At 35.0% G+C, this 16,922-nt stretch overlaps 1 protein-coding gene across 3 annotated transcripts in view; it reads right to left on the bottom strand.

Moving 5' to 3' along the window:
* Positions 1-16,922, bottom strand: part of CSMD3 (CUB and Sushi multiple domains 3) — a 1,193,315-nt gene that overhangs the window by 43,863 nt on the left and 1,132,530 nt on the right. For all 3 annotated transcript variants that reach the window (XM_024129404.1, XM_024129405.1, XM_028500327.1), the window contains 4 exons: positions 16,291-16,473; positions 13,876-14,052; positions 3,023-3,202; positions 1,264-1,437 (listed from right to left, as the gene is read on the bottom strand). In XM_024129404.1, the coding sequence (XP_023985172.1) occupies positions 1,264-1,437; positions 3,023-3,202; positions 13,876-14,052; positions 16,291-16,473 (714 nt within the window). The remainder of the gene's footprint in view (positions 1-1,263; positions 1,438-3,022; positions 3,203-13,875; positions 14,053-16,290; positions 16,474-16,922) is intronic.

Below are 16,922 nucleotides of genomic sequence, written 5' to 3'. Positions count from 1 at the left end.
GTGGCCTCTCCTGTTGTGGAGCACAGGCTCCGGACGCGCAGGCTCAGCGGCCATGGCTCACGGGCCCAGCCGCTCCGCGGCACATGGGATCTTCCCGGACCGGGGCACGAACCCGTGTTCCCTGCATCGGCAGGCGGACTCTCAATCACTGTGCCACCAGGGAAGCCCTTAGCATCAGAATTTTAAGGGTCAATTTGTGTGACATCAACCTTGAGGCTTGGAACACACTCTAATAAATCATATTACCTAGAAGGAGCTTCTTTAGATGCTGCATAAATTGAAGTCTAACAGACCACAATTGCAGAAGTAAATTAGTTTTATCTCTCATGCTCAATAAAACTGGTTAGTAATACTCTCTGTAGCAAATGTGATATGAATGATCTGATGGGCCAGCAAAATGGTGGTATGCATGCCTAGTATTTGCAATCACTTAATAGGAAGCTCTTCAAATAAAGTATCAGGTTTATGATTGGCCTTTTGAAATGAGAAATTTAAAATTAATAATGTAGCTTATTCTTTCCACTTTTTCAGTTATGGGTGGAGCTTTTGCATCACATTTTAAGGGATCCTTTCTTACTTCAAGGTCATTTAGGTAGTGTTGTAATATTTAAAACTTTTATATTTAATACCCTAATGATTTGACATTGATTTGCTATTTGGTGTGAGACAAAGATTGTGTGTGTGTGTGTGTGTGTGTGTGTGTGTGTGTAAACGAATTGCCTTATTGCATTAATTGAAATGTCCATTCTTTCCCCATTGATTTGTTCTATAATACATCAAGTATCAATAAATGGTTCTGTGCTCTCTATTCTCTAACACTGGTTTACTTTCTATCCCTGCACCAATGCTGTAATGTCTTAATTACTACAGCATTCTAAGTTTGATACCTGCCAAGGATTGCACTGCATACCAGAGGTACAACAGTGAACAAAAACAAAAATCTCTGCCTTTAAGGAACATAAACCTGAGTAGAGGACATCACCCAAAAAAACAAGATGTGTAAAATGTATAGTGTGTTTTGCAAACAAAGCAGTTTAGCCTAAAAGTTAGAGCAGAAGGAACATAATGGTTGGATTGCATAAAAAATAGCTACACTGGTAAATGCTGATTTTAATTGAATTTTAATTATGCATGGGAAAGAGCTTAACAATCTCATATTTGTCCTAGCAAAATCTGAAAACAATTATGTAACAGCTGTAATCACAGTAAAGTAGCTCTAGGAGAGTGAAAACATATAATTTTAAGTATGGAAAGTATACTTACGTAAGCACTGTGGTACTTCCCCACTCCAGGTACCATTCCCTACACAGGTCAAAACAGCAGGAAAGGATAGTTCATAGCCTGGAGAACAGATGTAGCTAATACTAAAGCCCCAGTCGAAATTTGTTCCTTCCAACCTTCCATTAGAAATCTGGGGAGGAGCTGGGCAGGTAACAGCTGTAATTACATTAAAAATGATTAGACACAGCTGTTGAAATATCCTGGTGTTAAAAAAATAAATATCATTAGAAGAGGCATATTTGCTAATTTAACCTTTTGGAGGACAATATGGTGTGACATGTTTTATTCTCCTGGTAGTATTCCTGAAACATCCCTGGAATTAGTCCTTCCAGGATGTGACTACTTCTTGGCAACATAATGGCTACTGGTTGTCAGATATGCTCTTACAAAATAACAAGCTTTCTGACATTGAAGGGAAGGCAAAGAGAGGGTGACCTTCTATCTAGTATACTGCAACTGATAAATTACTGGTTTTATATAAAATTATTTTCCAGTGACATCTAGAAAGACTGAAGAGCTGGGTTATTTGGCTATATAAAGTGTCAGCATTGTAGCAAGGAATTTGGGAGTAATTCTGTGACATTTTTGAAAACACAGATTATGTATCTCATTAAAATATCCAAATTGGTTCTATCAACCACTTAGATTCCTATGCTGAAACTTATTATACAGTTTCTAAAAGCACTATAAAATTTTTAAACATTCATTTTAAAAATTAAGTTGTCCTCGAGCAAAGATGGGCTAGATAAGGTGACAGAGGTGAAGGGAAAAAGAGGGGTGCCAATTACAAAATCTAAAAATGAGGAATGATTTTATTTTGATGACTAGCAACATATATAAATAAATTTTGGGAGTTGTATAACATTGTCATTGTCAGAATCAATTAATAATGTATGAAATATTTTCTAAAATATAAAATGTCTGTTCATATATTTTCACAGACTAACTGTATATTTATAGTGATCTGATTAGGAAACTGTGTGACCAAGAAGAAAAGACACACATTGGTTTTATTCTTTTGTGTTAGATTACGTCAGGGAGATATTAAACTGACAATTCATAGGCATTTAGAGATGCACCTTAATGAGAAATCTCTATGATTAACAATCAGTATTACTATAAAACAGTATAAATTATCTGACATTTTATCTACAGTATTTCACAAATAATAAAAAAATTGGCAAAAAATTATGAAAATATTTTCAATGGAAAAACAAATAGCATAAAGTAGTAAACTTACACCTATATTGACTAAAATATTACTTCTAGATTGCATTCTTTAAAGAAACAGGTTTACCTTTTAAGAAAAAGTACAGTTCTACAATTCAGGCTGATTGTTTTCAAATTATAGAAAGTTTTTCTTCCCATCCATGAATAACTTGACCCAGGTAGATAATCAAGTTAAAGTTCTAGTTCATTATGGTTATATTCTCTTTTAAGTATTCATCAATCAGTATAAATAATGATGGTGATTACATATCAAAGAACATGATATTTTTGTTATTTTGGTTGTATGACAGTTCATAATCATTACTTACAATGAGATATAATGTTTTTGTTAAAATGTTTTAAAATCTTATATGTTATTATCTATATGGTTTAAAGCACTCAATTTTGGTACCAAAAAGAAAAGTGAAACAATACAAAAAAACACTATTTAAATTTACTTTAAATTTGCATATTAATGCAGAAAATATGTGGTGGTTATCACTTATAAATATTGAAGAAATCATTATCATACCTCTACAAGCTGGCATTACTCCACTCCAAGTGCCATTAGTTGTACAAGTCCTGATTCTGGAACCATTCAATTCCATTGTATAGCCTGGCTGGCACATGTAGGAAACATTTTGTCCAACCACATAATCATCTCCATATCTCAGTCCACTGGCTGGTATACCTGGGTCTCCACAACTGATTACTATCAATATTGGATTGGAAGAGCATATAGTTAATGTGGCATGTATTTAATGGAAAGAAATAGTAGGCATATGGCATACTTAATATAAAAGTAGGGAAAATTAGTTATCATGCTCATTTTTAATGATAAAACATAAGCATATTTAAACCACATACTGGCAATTCCTGATTATGATCAGTTACTTATTACAGATTCTATACATATGGCTCAGAAACTGTCATTTAGACTCGTAAAGGCCAGGTTAATATGCTACTATGTTGTAAAAAAACTCTCATGTGGTAACCTCTTTTAACCTGAATTAAATAATCATGGAGAAGCTATCTTATAGGATATGGATTTCTAACATAATATTTGAAATTTACTCCTATATATGGTTACTGAAATCTCTAATTTATCAGGCTTGCTGGACTGAGAGTATATTTTCTGCACAGTGCACTCAACTGGATATTATCATAGTTTTTAACTAACATAAGCCTAGGTGCAAAAATAATAATTTTATTGAATAAATGAAAGAATGTATAAACTATAAAATGTGAATTTATCACATACTGGGCAAGATACATAATTTGTGGGCCTAGTGAAAAATGAAAAGCCAGAGCTAGGGATAGAGAAACCAATTTCCCATTTCCATCATCTCATTGCCATCCCAAGTGACAGAACAATCCTCAAGAAATTGCGACCTCCACTCTGGAATGTGCTTGCTTTCTGGATTAGGGGTGAGTAAGAGGCCTCTGTCAAGTGCTTGCGAAATCTGCCTTGTATCGCCAGTCTAGGAAAGGGTTAGCTGCTGCCCTGCTCTGCCCCAAGACTCCATGAGTACAGCCAACTCCAAGCAGCCCCACCCACGCGTGCACCCAGACCCCACAAAGGGGTGGAGAACAAAGGTGCAATGTGAGCCTCCTTCTGCTAATGACATGATGGACCGGCTGGGCAGAAAGCATCAGTGGCCCAGAGCACTGGGAGTGGGAAGGCCAGGCAGGGCCAGGGGCACCAGGTGGTAGGGAGCTAAAGGCCTATAACCCATCCTAAAGAAAGACAGGGAGGCAGGGAGGCAAATTGTACAAGAGCAGACTCTCCAAATCTTCAGCACATGCTCCATTGTCCCAGTGGGCTTTAATTATAAAACACAAATTCAGATTAAATCATTAAGAATTTTGAAACAGTGATCACAGAGCATTAAACACCAATCACAGGAGCCTTTTGAGCACGAGATTCTAACAATCATGCTGGTCCATAAAGCTGTCTCAAATTACATATATAATATTCTCATTTATAAAATGACGCCACACAAAACTTTCAAAAAGACTGGTGACAGCATAGGAAACAGAATTAAGTCTAAATATGGCATTTAAGAACAAGGCATAACAGAGATCATATATAAGCCACAAAAGCACTTGCTGTTTTGAGAAACATGATTTAAGCATGCTTGGCTAAACGCTTTCTGGTGGCTAAGAGAAAAAGGAAAACACAAAAGGTCACATCACTTTTCCTTTTCTGGAGACAAAAAACATGTGGCATACCTGCCTTTCAGTATTTTTTTTGCCTTTTGAATTTTTTTTTTCATAAAAGGACAAATAATTTTACCAGGCAAATCTAAGTCATACTGTCTCATTTTTATTTTGAATTAACAGTAATTAATTAATAGTTCCCATTTTGGAAGTCTAGGGTTAAAGACTAAAAAAAGATTAAGACATAGAAGACCTTAATGACAATTAAATTATATTGTATTTATTAATTTACCATTAAAATTATGAATGTCAAGGTTTTTTTCATATTATTCTAATCTGTTGAGCCTAAGAAATTTAGGACCATGAATGATGACATTTAAATTAAAGAATAATATTCATGACACTCCACCTGCTAATCCTTAGAGCCCTGAAGAGTTTGCTGAAATCACACTCACTGAGTGTTTCTGACTCCTAATAAGAGTTTTGTATATAGGATGATTTTAATTCTTTTAGTAACTGACGAGGAAAATATTTTTTAAATCGTACAACTCAGTTGGATAGGAAATCAAATCCTGCTTGTTTACCATAAAATGTCAATTCTTTTTGCAGTTTTAAAACATGTAATAATATAAAAAGGAGTTTAAGACTTCAATTTATTTTATTTTACTTGTTCTTTTATATTTTTAATCTAGATTCAAAGCTAAGAAGAAGGAAAATTAAAGAGAACACCAACAGATAGTTATTGTTTTCTGGGCAGCGCTTTACAGACTGAATTAGAATTCTGGCAAGAAAGAACAGCTAACCCAGTTGTAAGGCACATGAGCTGAGTGAGATGTAGCCACCGAAAGAGAGGACAGAGGGTTTATTTTAGAGAAGCACTGAGGAAGAGTTCTGCATATCTTGGCAGCATCATGAATGAAATGCCTGATAACAACAGCTTCAGAAGGATTTGTTCTGGTGGTTTCATAATGAAGCAAAGGTCAAAGAGGAAGTTTCCAATAGCAACAATCTTTGTAAACAGCACCTGCTCCACAAGTCAATTCAGTCACCACCAGCTTGTTTTCAGCAACAAAAAGAGGCTTTCTGGTATTTTTAGGCAAAACCTTAGAATAGTAGCTCTTTAGGGCTTTCCCGTAAAATTCAGAGACATTCCTGCACAGCAGGACATTCCTGCACAGCAAAAGTGCACCCACACACACGCATCCACACACCCACAACCCAATAAACTCCATGAAGACAGTAATTTTGTCTTTTTTCTACACTACTGTATTCTCTGAGCCTAGTCTTGGGCATGACTCATCATAAGAGATTAAGTAAAATATTTTTTTAAAGAATAAATGAGTGAATGAGTATGTAAGGAATGATTAAACAACTCAAATTCTCAAAAACACATAAATTGTTTGAAAGGTTTGATTTTGGTTTTGTGGGAGCTTTTCTTATTAGCTTCAATCATGTAACTGATGCTTATTTGGCATCATTTATGATAAATCTAAGTATATAACCTCTATGCTAAATATAAAACATAATTGTGGTAATTCTAGTCAATCTATGCCACCTCAAAACTATTTTCTCTTTTAACTTCTTAAATGAGCATTATAAATATGCATTTTAAAAAATATATGATCACATTACCCACACTTTTACAGCAGAATTCATTTTTTTACTCAATATCTAATGAACATTTTTGCATGTTAATACATATAGATCCATTTAACTTGTTTTTAATGACATGAATTTCCCTTGCATGGATATACATGCAGTATGATTCATGTAACCAAACCCCTGTGACTGATATTTGAGTTATCCCATCATTTCTCCACTGTACACAGTGCAGCAATGGACATGCTTGCTTGAACATTATTACACATGTGCTTTGCTGAGTTTCAAGTCCAGAACAGAGTTGTGTAGCACAATGAAGTTCTAGAAAGGTGCTCAAGCCACTTTCCTGGTAACACTTCTGATTCTACACAATCTCCCAATGCAAAAGTTAGTTTCCTTTTTATATCTCAGTAAGTTTTCTCAACTTTAACCTTGGCACTATGACATTTGGGACCAACAATTCTTGTCTGCTTTATGCATGGGGGGTGTTTAACATTGATCTCTACCTGCTAGATACCAATAGCACATCCCAGTCACCTGCAATGTGACAGCCAAATATATGTCCAGACATTGCCCCTGGGAAGCAAAATCACCCCAGTTTGAGAACCGCTGCACTGAAGGATAATTCTCTCTCCTTGAGAAGATTTAGATGACTTTTTAGCTTTATCTCCCCCAGTTTCATGCTGGGATAGCTCCCAGCTTTCTCTCATGTAAGACTAGCCCAGCTCCCTGACCTATCCTCTACAAAAAAATCCATGAGAATTCTCAGGTTGGTAAAAAAAGATTGGGTAAGGGCCATTTCTGTGCTGGTTAGTTGGAACAAAAAGCCGTAGTTTCATTCATCACTGGATATGATTAAGTATGCTGTCCCTGGCCCAAATGACTTGTAGGATGCAGGGCATTGATCAGTTTGGAAGCAAAAGTCCTGGTAGGTTAAAAAAAAATCCAGGGCTTCCCTGGTGGCGCAGTGGTTGCGCGTCCGCCTGCCGATGCAGGGGAACCGGGTTCGCGCCCCGGTCTGGGAGGATCCCACATGCCGCGGAGCGGCTGGGCCCGTGAGTCATGGTCGCTGAGCTTGCGCGTCCGGAGCCTGTGCTCCGCAACGGGAAAGGCTGCAACAGAGGGAGGCCCGCATACCACAAAAAAAAAAAAAAAAAAAAAAAAAAAATCCAAAAAACAAATTATATACATACATATGTATGTATATACATACATATATATGTACATACATACATATATATGTATATACATACATATATGTATATACATACACATATATGTACATACATACATATATATGTATATACATACATATATGTATATACATACACATATATGTACATACATACATATATATGTATATACATACATATATGTATATACATACACATATATGTACATACATACATATATATGTATATACATACATATATGTATATACATACACATATATGTACATACATACATATATATGTATATACATACATATATGTATATACATACACATATATGTACATACATACATATATATGTATATACATACATATATGTATATACATACACATATATGTACATACATACATATATATGTATATACATACATATGTATATATACATATATATGTATATGCATATACATATATATATGTATATACATACATATATATATATATATATATATATATTTTTTTTTTTTTTTTCTTTAGACCTGACAGCCAATCCTTACTTGACAAGCCCTGTCCTGGCACAGATTGTATCTTTTACCCAAACACTATGTGTCCTAGGTACCAGAGGTGGCTCTGCCTGTTAGATTCTGTGAAAGATAATGTTTCCATACTATTAGTATCTTGAAGGGTTTCTGTGTTAACAAAAATGTATATATGTTTTTAATGAGTATTTACTTGTGCTTAGCTTTTAGATCTTCTCTCTCAGTCTGAACATTACAGAAGGGGACTTCACCAAATCTTAAAATCAGGACACTGTTACGAGCTTCTTGGTATTGTAGCAAATATCTTTTCCTTCCAGCTTGGTTTAAGTTCTCTGGATGTTTCTTAACATTTATAATTTCTCTGCCAAAGTGTTCATGATACTTGAATGCATGGTTTTGATCTCATGATATATTCTTTTACTCACCCATGAGAAAATTAGTTATTTGGGGGAAACTTCATACTCCAGCACTGGCGGTGGGTTTAATAAGGACCTGTCTGGAGATGCAGAAGGATAGGCGTAGAGAAGAGGGAAGAGTTCTTGGTTTCGAGGCATATATTTAGAGAAAGATTAATTAAGTGTACAATTTCTCAATTCCTCTATAATCTGAAGATGGAGAATATTAGCATTTAGAATTTATGTGAGGAACATTTTATCCTTTTACCAATATCTTAAGAACAAAATATCTGTGTGTGTTTTGCTGCTGGGCAATCAAGCAAATAAAAGGTATGTTTGCAAATCACTCTGGTAGGAAATTCTCAAAGGGCAAAAATGCTTGAAATGCCAAAGCTGCTTTACAGCGTGTGAAATATTAGAGACCAGAGACCAACCTTACTAAACTTTGCCGGTTCCTGGCAAAGGGCTCTATGATAGGTTCTGGGTAAATGATTTTTTATTAACTGAATCCATAAGTCATCCAATTATATTATATACCCACGGTTCTCTTTCTATTTCATTTAAACTGTATTTTATATAAACTATATTACTATAACAAGTTAAAAATAAAATAATATTCTAAAAATTGGATCACTCCTTTGATTATCACTATGCAGGAGGTACTAGTTGCCTAAGGATAACTAGCTCAGTGACGGAGGGGGAAAACACTTAAAGTAACCAAAATTTTATTCTTAAAATGTAGAAAAAAAATCTAAATATAATTCAATTCTTTATATTTTACTTTCATTCAACAACTGTAACTAGATGATTTATTCAACTATATTTTAAGACTTTTATTAATTCTTTCCTATTCAAATCATCCTATATTGAAATGTGTGTCATATAATCAATCTTGTTGATTTTATCTCTTTCAACTGATATTGTCCTAAATCTATCAGATCCCTATTTTCAATTATAATATATGTGATTCAACAGTACTTCTGTTCTTTTCTTTTGACTCATCATATTAAAATATTTCATCTCCTGGAAGATTTAGATTTATTATTGACATACCTGTACTATATGTTTGAACTCTCATCTTGAGACAACCAAAAAATTATTGCTAAGCTATATAGAGAAAATTGCAATTTTAAGTGGAAAGTACTGTTGAGCAAACACAAATTTTACAAGTGGTCAGCTCATTAAAAAATGATATAACTTTGCAGAACTCCAATTGGTAAATGTAAACAAATTGGGAAAGTAAGAGAGGAATAGGCTATAAATTAACAAAACATTTCCATATGCCTTATAAGCAATGCCCTATATTTATATCATGTCAAATATATTTGACTATGGTAAAAAAAATATAGGAAATAAAGCAAGAAAACAAGGAGGAGGAAAAATACAGAAGGAGAAAATGAAGTGAACTTGATAACATTGCTTCCTGAGTCAAAAAGACTTGATTTTAAATCTTAGAATCTACATTTACTAGCTGTGTTAGCACAGGAAAGAAAGTTATATTTTCTCTGTAAGATACCATTTCTTCAAATGTGAAATAGAAAGGATAATAGTATATACTTTATAGATTTGTTCTGAGGATTAAGTTAGAGAACTTGTGTAAAGCACTTAACATAAATCCTAACAAATGGTAAGCAATGACAAATTTATTTATTATGAATAGAAATAGTAACACTTTGAATGAAAAGAAAAAAAGGAAGGTTTTGTTTTCTTTAGATGGGTTTTCCAAAAATTGGAATCAGGAATTTGGTTTAGAAATTTAGTTCAATACTTTAAATTTTTTCGTATTTAATTTAATTCATTTAAAATTCATATTTATGTCCTTGCATATAGATACTAGAAAAATAATGCCTACGAAAGGCAATTACATTAAATCAAAATTTATTAAAAATATACTTTGTTTGAATTTAATGTTTCTGGTATATATAAGAAATAAAAAATTAATTTAATGGGAAATTTCATCCATTTATGTGGCAGAAATAACTGTTTAGTGGTGAGCTCTGTCAGTATTCAGTAAATCAGTTAAATGATTTGGTGCCTCAGTTTCCTGGCCTATGCATATAAGTCTATAATACAATCTCTTCCAACTCCAAAATTACATGATTCTATCAATCATATATTGAAATTAACTTCCACTGCAAATTAACAAGAAGAACTCTGAAACACTGGTTCTAATCAACACCAATCACCACATATAAAATTTTCAGTATGTTAGATTCTTTAATTACAGGAGTTTAATCTGTTTTAATTTCCACTGAAACCTCTCTCTGTGTTTATTTTTGAAGGATATTTTTATTTTTGCTTTTGGTTTGGGTTGTTACTGAGGTGTTTGCCTGTGAAGTAAATCAACTGTTAAAATCCTCAGTTTCTAGTTTAACAGCAATTCATCATTTAAAAGCTAATGCTTGAAATACCTTACTCAACACAATATTTCTCCTTGAAGAACTGACATAATAAAGAGATTTTATATTTTGATACGTTATTTGCTCCCGGTCTGTGTTGAATTGAGTGTTTTTTTAACTTGCTGAAAAATTCCCATGGCTTCCCTGGTGGCGCAGCGGTTGTGCGTCCGCCTGCCGATGCAGGGGAACTGGGTTCGCGCCCCGGTCTGGGAGGATCCCACGTGCCGCGGAGCGGCTGGGCCCGTGAGCCATGGCCGCTGAGCCTGCGCGTCCGGAGCCTGTGCTCCGCAACAGGAGAGACCACAGCAGAGGGAGGCCCGCATACCACAAAAACAAAAAAACAAAACAAAACAAAAAAAAATTCCTAAGGAAAACCAAAAACAATTCAGTAAAACATTTAATCTAATTTTCAATCTTAAGAACTAGTATGTGTTTTTCTTTACTAAAGTTGGAAAAGACTTTAAATAAAAGACTTAGGGAGCTTCCCTGATGGCACAGTGGTTGAGAGTCCACCTGGCGATGCAGGGGACACGGGTTCGTGCCCCGGTCCGGGAAGATCTTACATGCCGCAGAGTGGCTGGGCCCATGAGCCATGACCGCTGAGCCTGTGCTCCGCAACGGGAGAGGCCACAACAGTGAAAGGCCTGCGTACCGCAGAAAAAAAAAACAAAAACAAAAAACAAAAAACTTAGGTATTTATCCATGAATAAAAAAATTGTTATTCAATGTGAAAAAAAATGTTACTCAGTATATTTCCTTTATTCTGAATATTTTCATTATTTCCTTCTTTTTCATAACTGTATATTGAAAACATACTATATACCAGAAACTGTGTGCTATGTTATCTATAAATTACAAGCCCCCTCTGCAAGTATTTTAAAATGGAGTGGAATGGTAAGTCATGTGCACTAATAGTTAAAATAAAATTCATATGAGATATTTGAGTCAGTCAACTACTACTTACTCAGTCAATTTATGTATCAGGTGCTAGAGGGTCAATGATATAAACAACCCCAGTTACTAATGCCCTATTAAGTTTATAGTTTAGTGATGTAAGGAACTGCCATAAAAGAGTTATACAATGTAGAGAAATCAGTTTTAGCCAAAAGGGATATGAGGAAGAAGTGCCCTAAGAAGGCTTTTGCCAAATGTGCCGTTTGAGTTAATACTTAAAGGGTACTAGGTAAGAGTTTTAAAGGCTCAGATTGGGGTGGTGTACTATGAAAACAGTAAAGCATATGTCTTAATTGTTAGAATGTTCAGTATTTTTAAAAATGAGACATTTTCAAAGTAAGTAGGAGGACTTCTTTCCTTCAAGCTGGAGAAACAAGGAAGAATTTACTCTCCATTTGAAACAACTTCCCAATCCCACCCCCATCAAAAAAAATACAAGTTTCATCAGGCAGCAAAGCACAGTGATCCTTGAGTGACAGGAAACAAATGAGGTGAGTGCTATGACTACCTTGTCTTACTGCCCAAAGAGAGTTTCCAGGCTGTGGCACAGGGAGAAGGACCCCATGCAGAGCCCGGCAGACTCCCTGAGTTGAAAAGATGGATTGGACAGGAGACAACAAAGTGGATAGACTTAGTGAGACAGAATACAAGAGAGGACACACACACAGATCTCTGGAGACATAGGGAGAAAACTCCTTGAGTTATTTGGCAGAATACTGATTAAGCCATGAGAAAACTGCCCAAGGTGAAGTAAAAAACTACTCGCAAAGATTAGATGTAACAGTATCTGGTGCTGACACAAGGCCAGGAATATAACTTGTTACTGATTCAAATCAACAACTGAGAAATATTTTGCTATTGCAGATTTGGCAGATATGTTCTATTCAGTGCTTATTTCAACAACCTTCCAGCCATAGTGTGCCTTTACCTTTGAAGAGACACAATATACATGAAGTATCTCAACAGTTTTCAGGCAAGACATTAACTACAACTAACTTTCTCAAGAATCACAGAGATGACATGGCATTAGTTTGATGGCACCCTCCTCTGAATAGATTATTTCAGCTATTTATTCAGGAAATAAAAATACTCACAAAGGAGCTAAAGAAAAAGGTGGGGGATGCATCATTCGCCCAAACATGGTACAAGGCCTGCCTTCTTAGTAAATTTCTGGGAATTACTAGGTCAGCCAAGGGCTGCTCCACCACTGACACTGTCAAGAACTATTGACCTTTTCCACACCACAACATTAAAATGAGACCAGCATCTTTTCGGATCCTGGAAGCAACATGCTTCTCATTTACAAATTTTACTTACGCCCATTTATGTTAATATTCACAAACGACTTTTAATGACTGCCTCTACAGCAAAAGTATAATCTGTTCAAATTTCAACACACAAGAAACTTCCATTAGTCTCCCCAGAGCCTATTTCACTCAAGGGCTTTAGCAACGTCTCATGACTCCTTGAATGAGTCTCTGAACACATCCTAAAATAGCTCTTCTTTTCAAAAATTTCATGATTTTCATGATGCTACTGCAGTTCTTCTTAATTAATATAAGCAGCAGTGATTTTCCAACGGATAGATTATCATTAGTTAAATAAATTCTATTTTTCCATATATAGGCATTAATTTTTATATAGGAATTTTAAATACCTTAAAAAAAATCCATCAAGTGGGTAATTTCATTATGATGCTGAATCTCTGAAATGCCACATTTTTTAACATCTCAAGAGGGCAAATCAGCCACCAGGACTTCTGACAATAGTGCACGAACCCAAAAATAATCACTCTGCTTTCTCAGAAACCAAGTCAACAATTAATATGTGCTAGATTGGCAAAACAAAAGTACATTCCTTGTATTTTTAGTCTTGATTATAGCTGATAATTCATCTCTATTTTCAACATACTGTAAAATTACATTTAATAGCACTGATATTCTGTGATCCCTCTTTTCTCTGCCAATGTAATACCCTGGAAGCCAACTGATTCTTAAACTCACTAGTGTACACTTGAACCATAACACTATCATCATCTTTTAATGTGAAGGACAATACAAATATTCAAAACCTTGCCTGGCTTGATTAATTACAAAATACACACATACATGTTTATACAACTATTTTTCACATACCTAGTGATATTTCAAAATACTGAGAAGAAACTTACTTGTACAGTTAGGCAAAGTTCCAGACCACGTTCCATTGGCTGTGCACTGCCTAACTGAAGGTCCAGAAAGGATATATCCCTCCACACAGGAATAAATGACTGAACTAGAAAATGTTGTGTCATCAATCCGAAAGACTTTTCCATTGGCTGTTGTCCCTGGGTTACCACACTGTACAGCTATAAAACAAAATGGTTAAGAGTATATATAAAAATAGGGCATTTAGGAATCCTCTCACAAAAAGTTAAGGACTAAATGATTGTTTCAGATTGTCCAAAGGAGAGATAAAATCCTCTAAAATAAGCACTGAATTCTCTTCTATAAGTAGAAATTCAAGATGAATTTATATTGATCTTATTAGTTTAATTACTGGGATACAAATCATATAAAAGCTACTTTTTAAAGAATTTTGTGAGTCGTTTCGGTAAAAACTTTGCACAGTAATTACTTGAGAGTATTGCTTTTGGGTAACACAAAGTCTTTCAAAGAAGGCTTTTAAGAGTCTCTGCCTAAAAAGCGGCTCATGTAAAATTGGAAGATATGTAACGAGAAGAAACAAAGATTTACTATAATTATAATTGTAAGAAAACAGATATAAAATATACACTGATTTACTATAATTATACTTGTAATAAAACAGATATAAAACATACACTTAAAATTATAAGCATCATGTATGTTTTTATTTATATAAGTATATAACTGATTTGCACTAAAATTTTATAATCTCTATTTCTGGACCAAAGTACACAAAAAAATTAACTGAGTAAAAACAAAGTCACTAAATTCTAGGAATGATTTTCATTAAGTTTTCAATGTATCCTAAATAGGAGTCACAAACACAAATGCCTTATATGATTATTCTGTATTATGTTTAACTATTTGCCATCAATGGCATAAGTGAATTTTTTAAATATATTAAAAGCAAGCCCATGTCAAATGCAGTACCTAATTTTGTTGTAGTATAAGAAGGCATCTTAATACTTTACAGAATTTGCTATCTATACGAATATGAAGTGTAATTATACTTTCAGAAAGTACCACATATATCTCTTGCTGCATCTTAAATATTTAATTTTGTCGATCATTGGTAGTGGTGCTGTATGTTTGTGTGTATGTGTGTGTAGACAGAAAACTTATACATCTTGCACATTACAATTAGGGCATCTTTCTTTCATAAAGGTTAGTACCTGGAGAGTTTTCCATTATGTGTGTATTCATAATCTACCTAACTAATCTCCTGTTGATAAACATGAAATTTAATTTAGTTTAGTTTCTCTATCATTTTTGGTTATAATATACTCTAGCTTATATATACAACTATGTACATTGATCCTATTTTTATGATAAGTTTCTTTTTTTTTTTGTGGTATGCGGGCCTCCCTCCGTTGCGGCCTCTCCCGTTGCAGAGCACAGGCTCCGGATGCGCAGGCTCAGCGGCCATGGCTCACGGGCCCAGCCGCTCCGCGGCATGTGGGATCCTCCCAGACCGGGGCGCGAACCCGGTTCCCCTGCATCGGCAGGCGGACGCGCAACCACCGCGCCACCAGGGAAGCCCTATGATAAGTTTCTGAAACTGGAATTTCTGGAAAATTTAATTCTGAAAAATATTTTTCAGACATTTTCAAATATTTTTCAACATTTCCTTTTCTAGGCAGTCTCGTAAAGATTTAATTATGTTTACTCTGGATCAGACAGAACAATTAACAATTTTACTTAAACATCCCAAATTTAAAGAATTCTAGTTATGAGCAATACCTATAAATAAAAACATCATTTATACTTAGACATCTTTTTATATTTTTCCATTTCTACAAACCTGAAAACTAAAACAGATTATAAGGTAATGTTGATGTGAGAACAACCTAATTTTTTCCTAATGGTGTCAACAATACAGAACACTGTGATAAAGGGAAAAAAAAAAATCTTTTTAACTTTTCCAATCCTGATATCTACTGTGATGTGAACAATGTATATAAATGATCCATGAGAGATAACTTTAATAACTTAATAATTGTTATCTATCATATTTCTCTTATAGGACAGTGTTGGTAAAACTGGAATGATACTGCTTTTATTCCATGGTTGAGGACAAGAACTGGTAGGAGCAATTTCACTAGCAGCACCCAGTTGAATTTTTTTTTTTTTTTTTTTTTGCGGTATGCGGGCCTCTCACTGTTGTGGCCTCTCCCGTTGCGGAGCACAGGCTCCGGACGCGCAGGCTCAGCGGCCATGGCTCACGGGCCCAGGCGCTCCGCGGCCTGTGGGATCTTCCCGGACCGGGGCACGAACCCGTGTCCCCTGCATCGGCAGGCGGACTCTCAACCACTGCGCCACCAGGGAAGCCCTACCCAGTTGAATTTGATACACATTAAATTCCAGCATCATCAATGTTATTAGTTTCTACTTGAGATTACCTTTGCATTCTGGCTGCCTTCCAGTCCAACTGCCATTGGGTAAACATGTTCTTTCTTCTGAGCCATGAAGGATATAACCAATATCACAGGCAAAACGTACAGAACTTTTGGTTCTGAAATCGCTTTCCTGTCTAGAACCATGACCTGGAGTACCTGGATCCCCACATGTACCAGTAGCATCACCTGCAATTCAGTACAGTTCAAGTTAACTTATTTCAATAAACATTTATTAAGTTATGATTTAGTTCAACATTCTTGTAGGAATTTGGTTTTGTGCATGTTGTGTTTTAATATGATAAGTTGACTGGGTAAAATCGTAATTCATACTTCCTATCTGACTCCAGTCATAAGAAAAAGCCTAAAGGAAAAAGAAAATAGTTGCAGAGTATGGTGTTATTTTCCATGTCAGTGATATTTGGAGATATTCAATAAGTTGAAGACATTTCATTAGTATTTCCAGAATCTAGTTCTTAACCAACATAATGGAAAATTTATAATTGACAGTTCTTTGGGCTCAAATGAGGATGGACTTATACAATTAAAATTGAAAACATGGACTTGGCAATTTTTATCTTTCTTTCTCTGAATTGAAATCAGTTTCTGTTAAAATAGAACTGTGATATACTGGAAAG

The sequence above is a fragment of the Physeter macrocephalus genome, chromosome 15 (assembly GCF_002837175.3).
Source record: "Physeter macrocephalus isolate SW-GA chromosome 15, ASM283717v5, whole genome shotgun sequence".
NCBI classification, from domain to species: domain Eukaryota; kingdom Metazoa; phylum Chordata; class Mammalia; order Artiodactyla; family Physeteridae; genus Physeter; species Physeter macrocephalus.
This window is presented reverse-complemented; position numbering and strand designations above follow the sequence as displayed.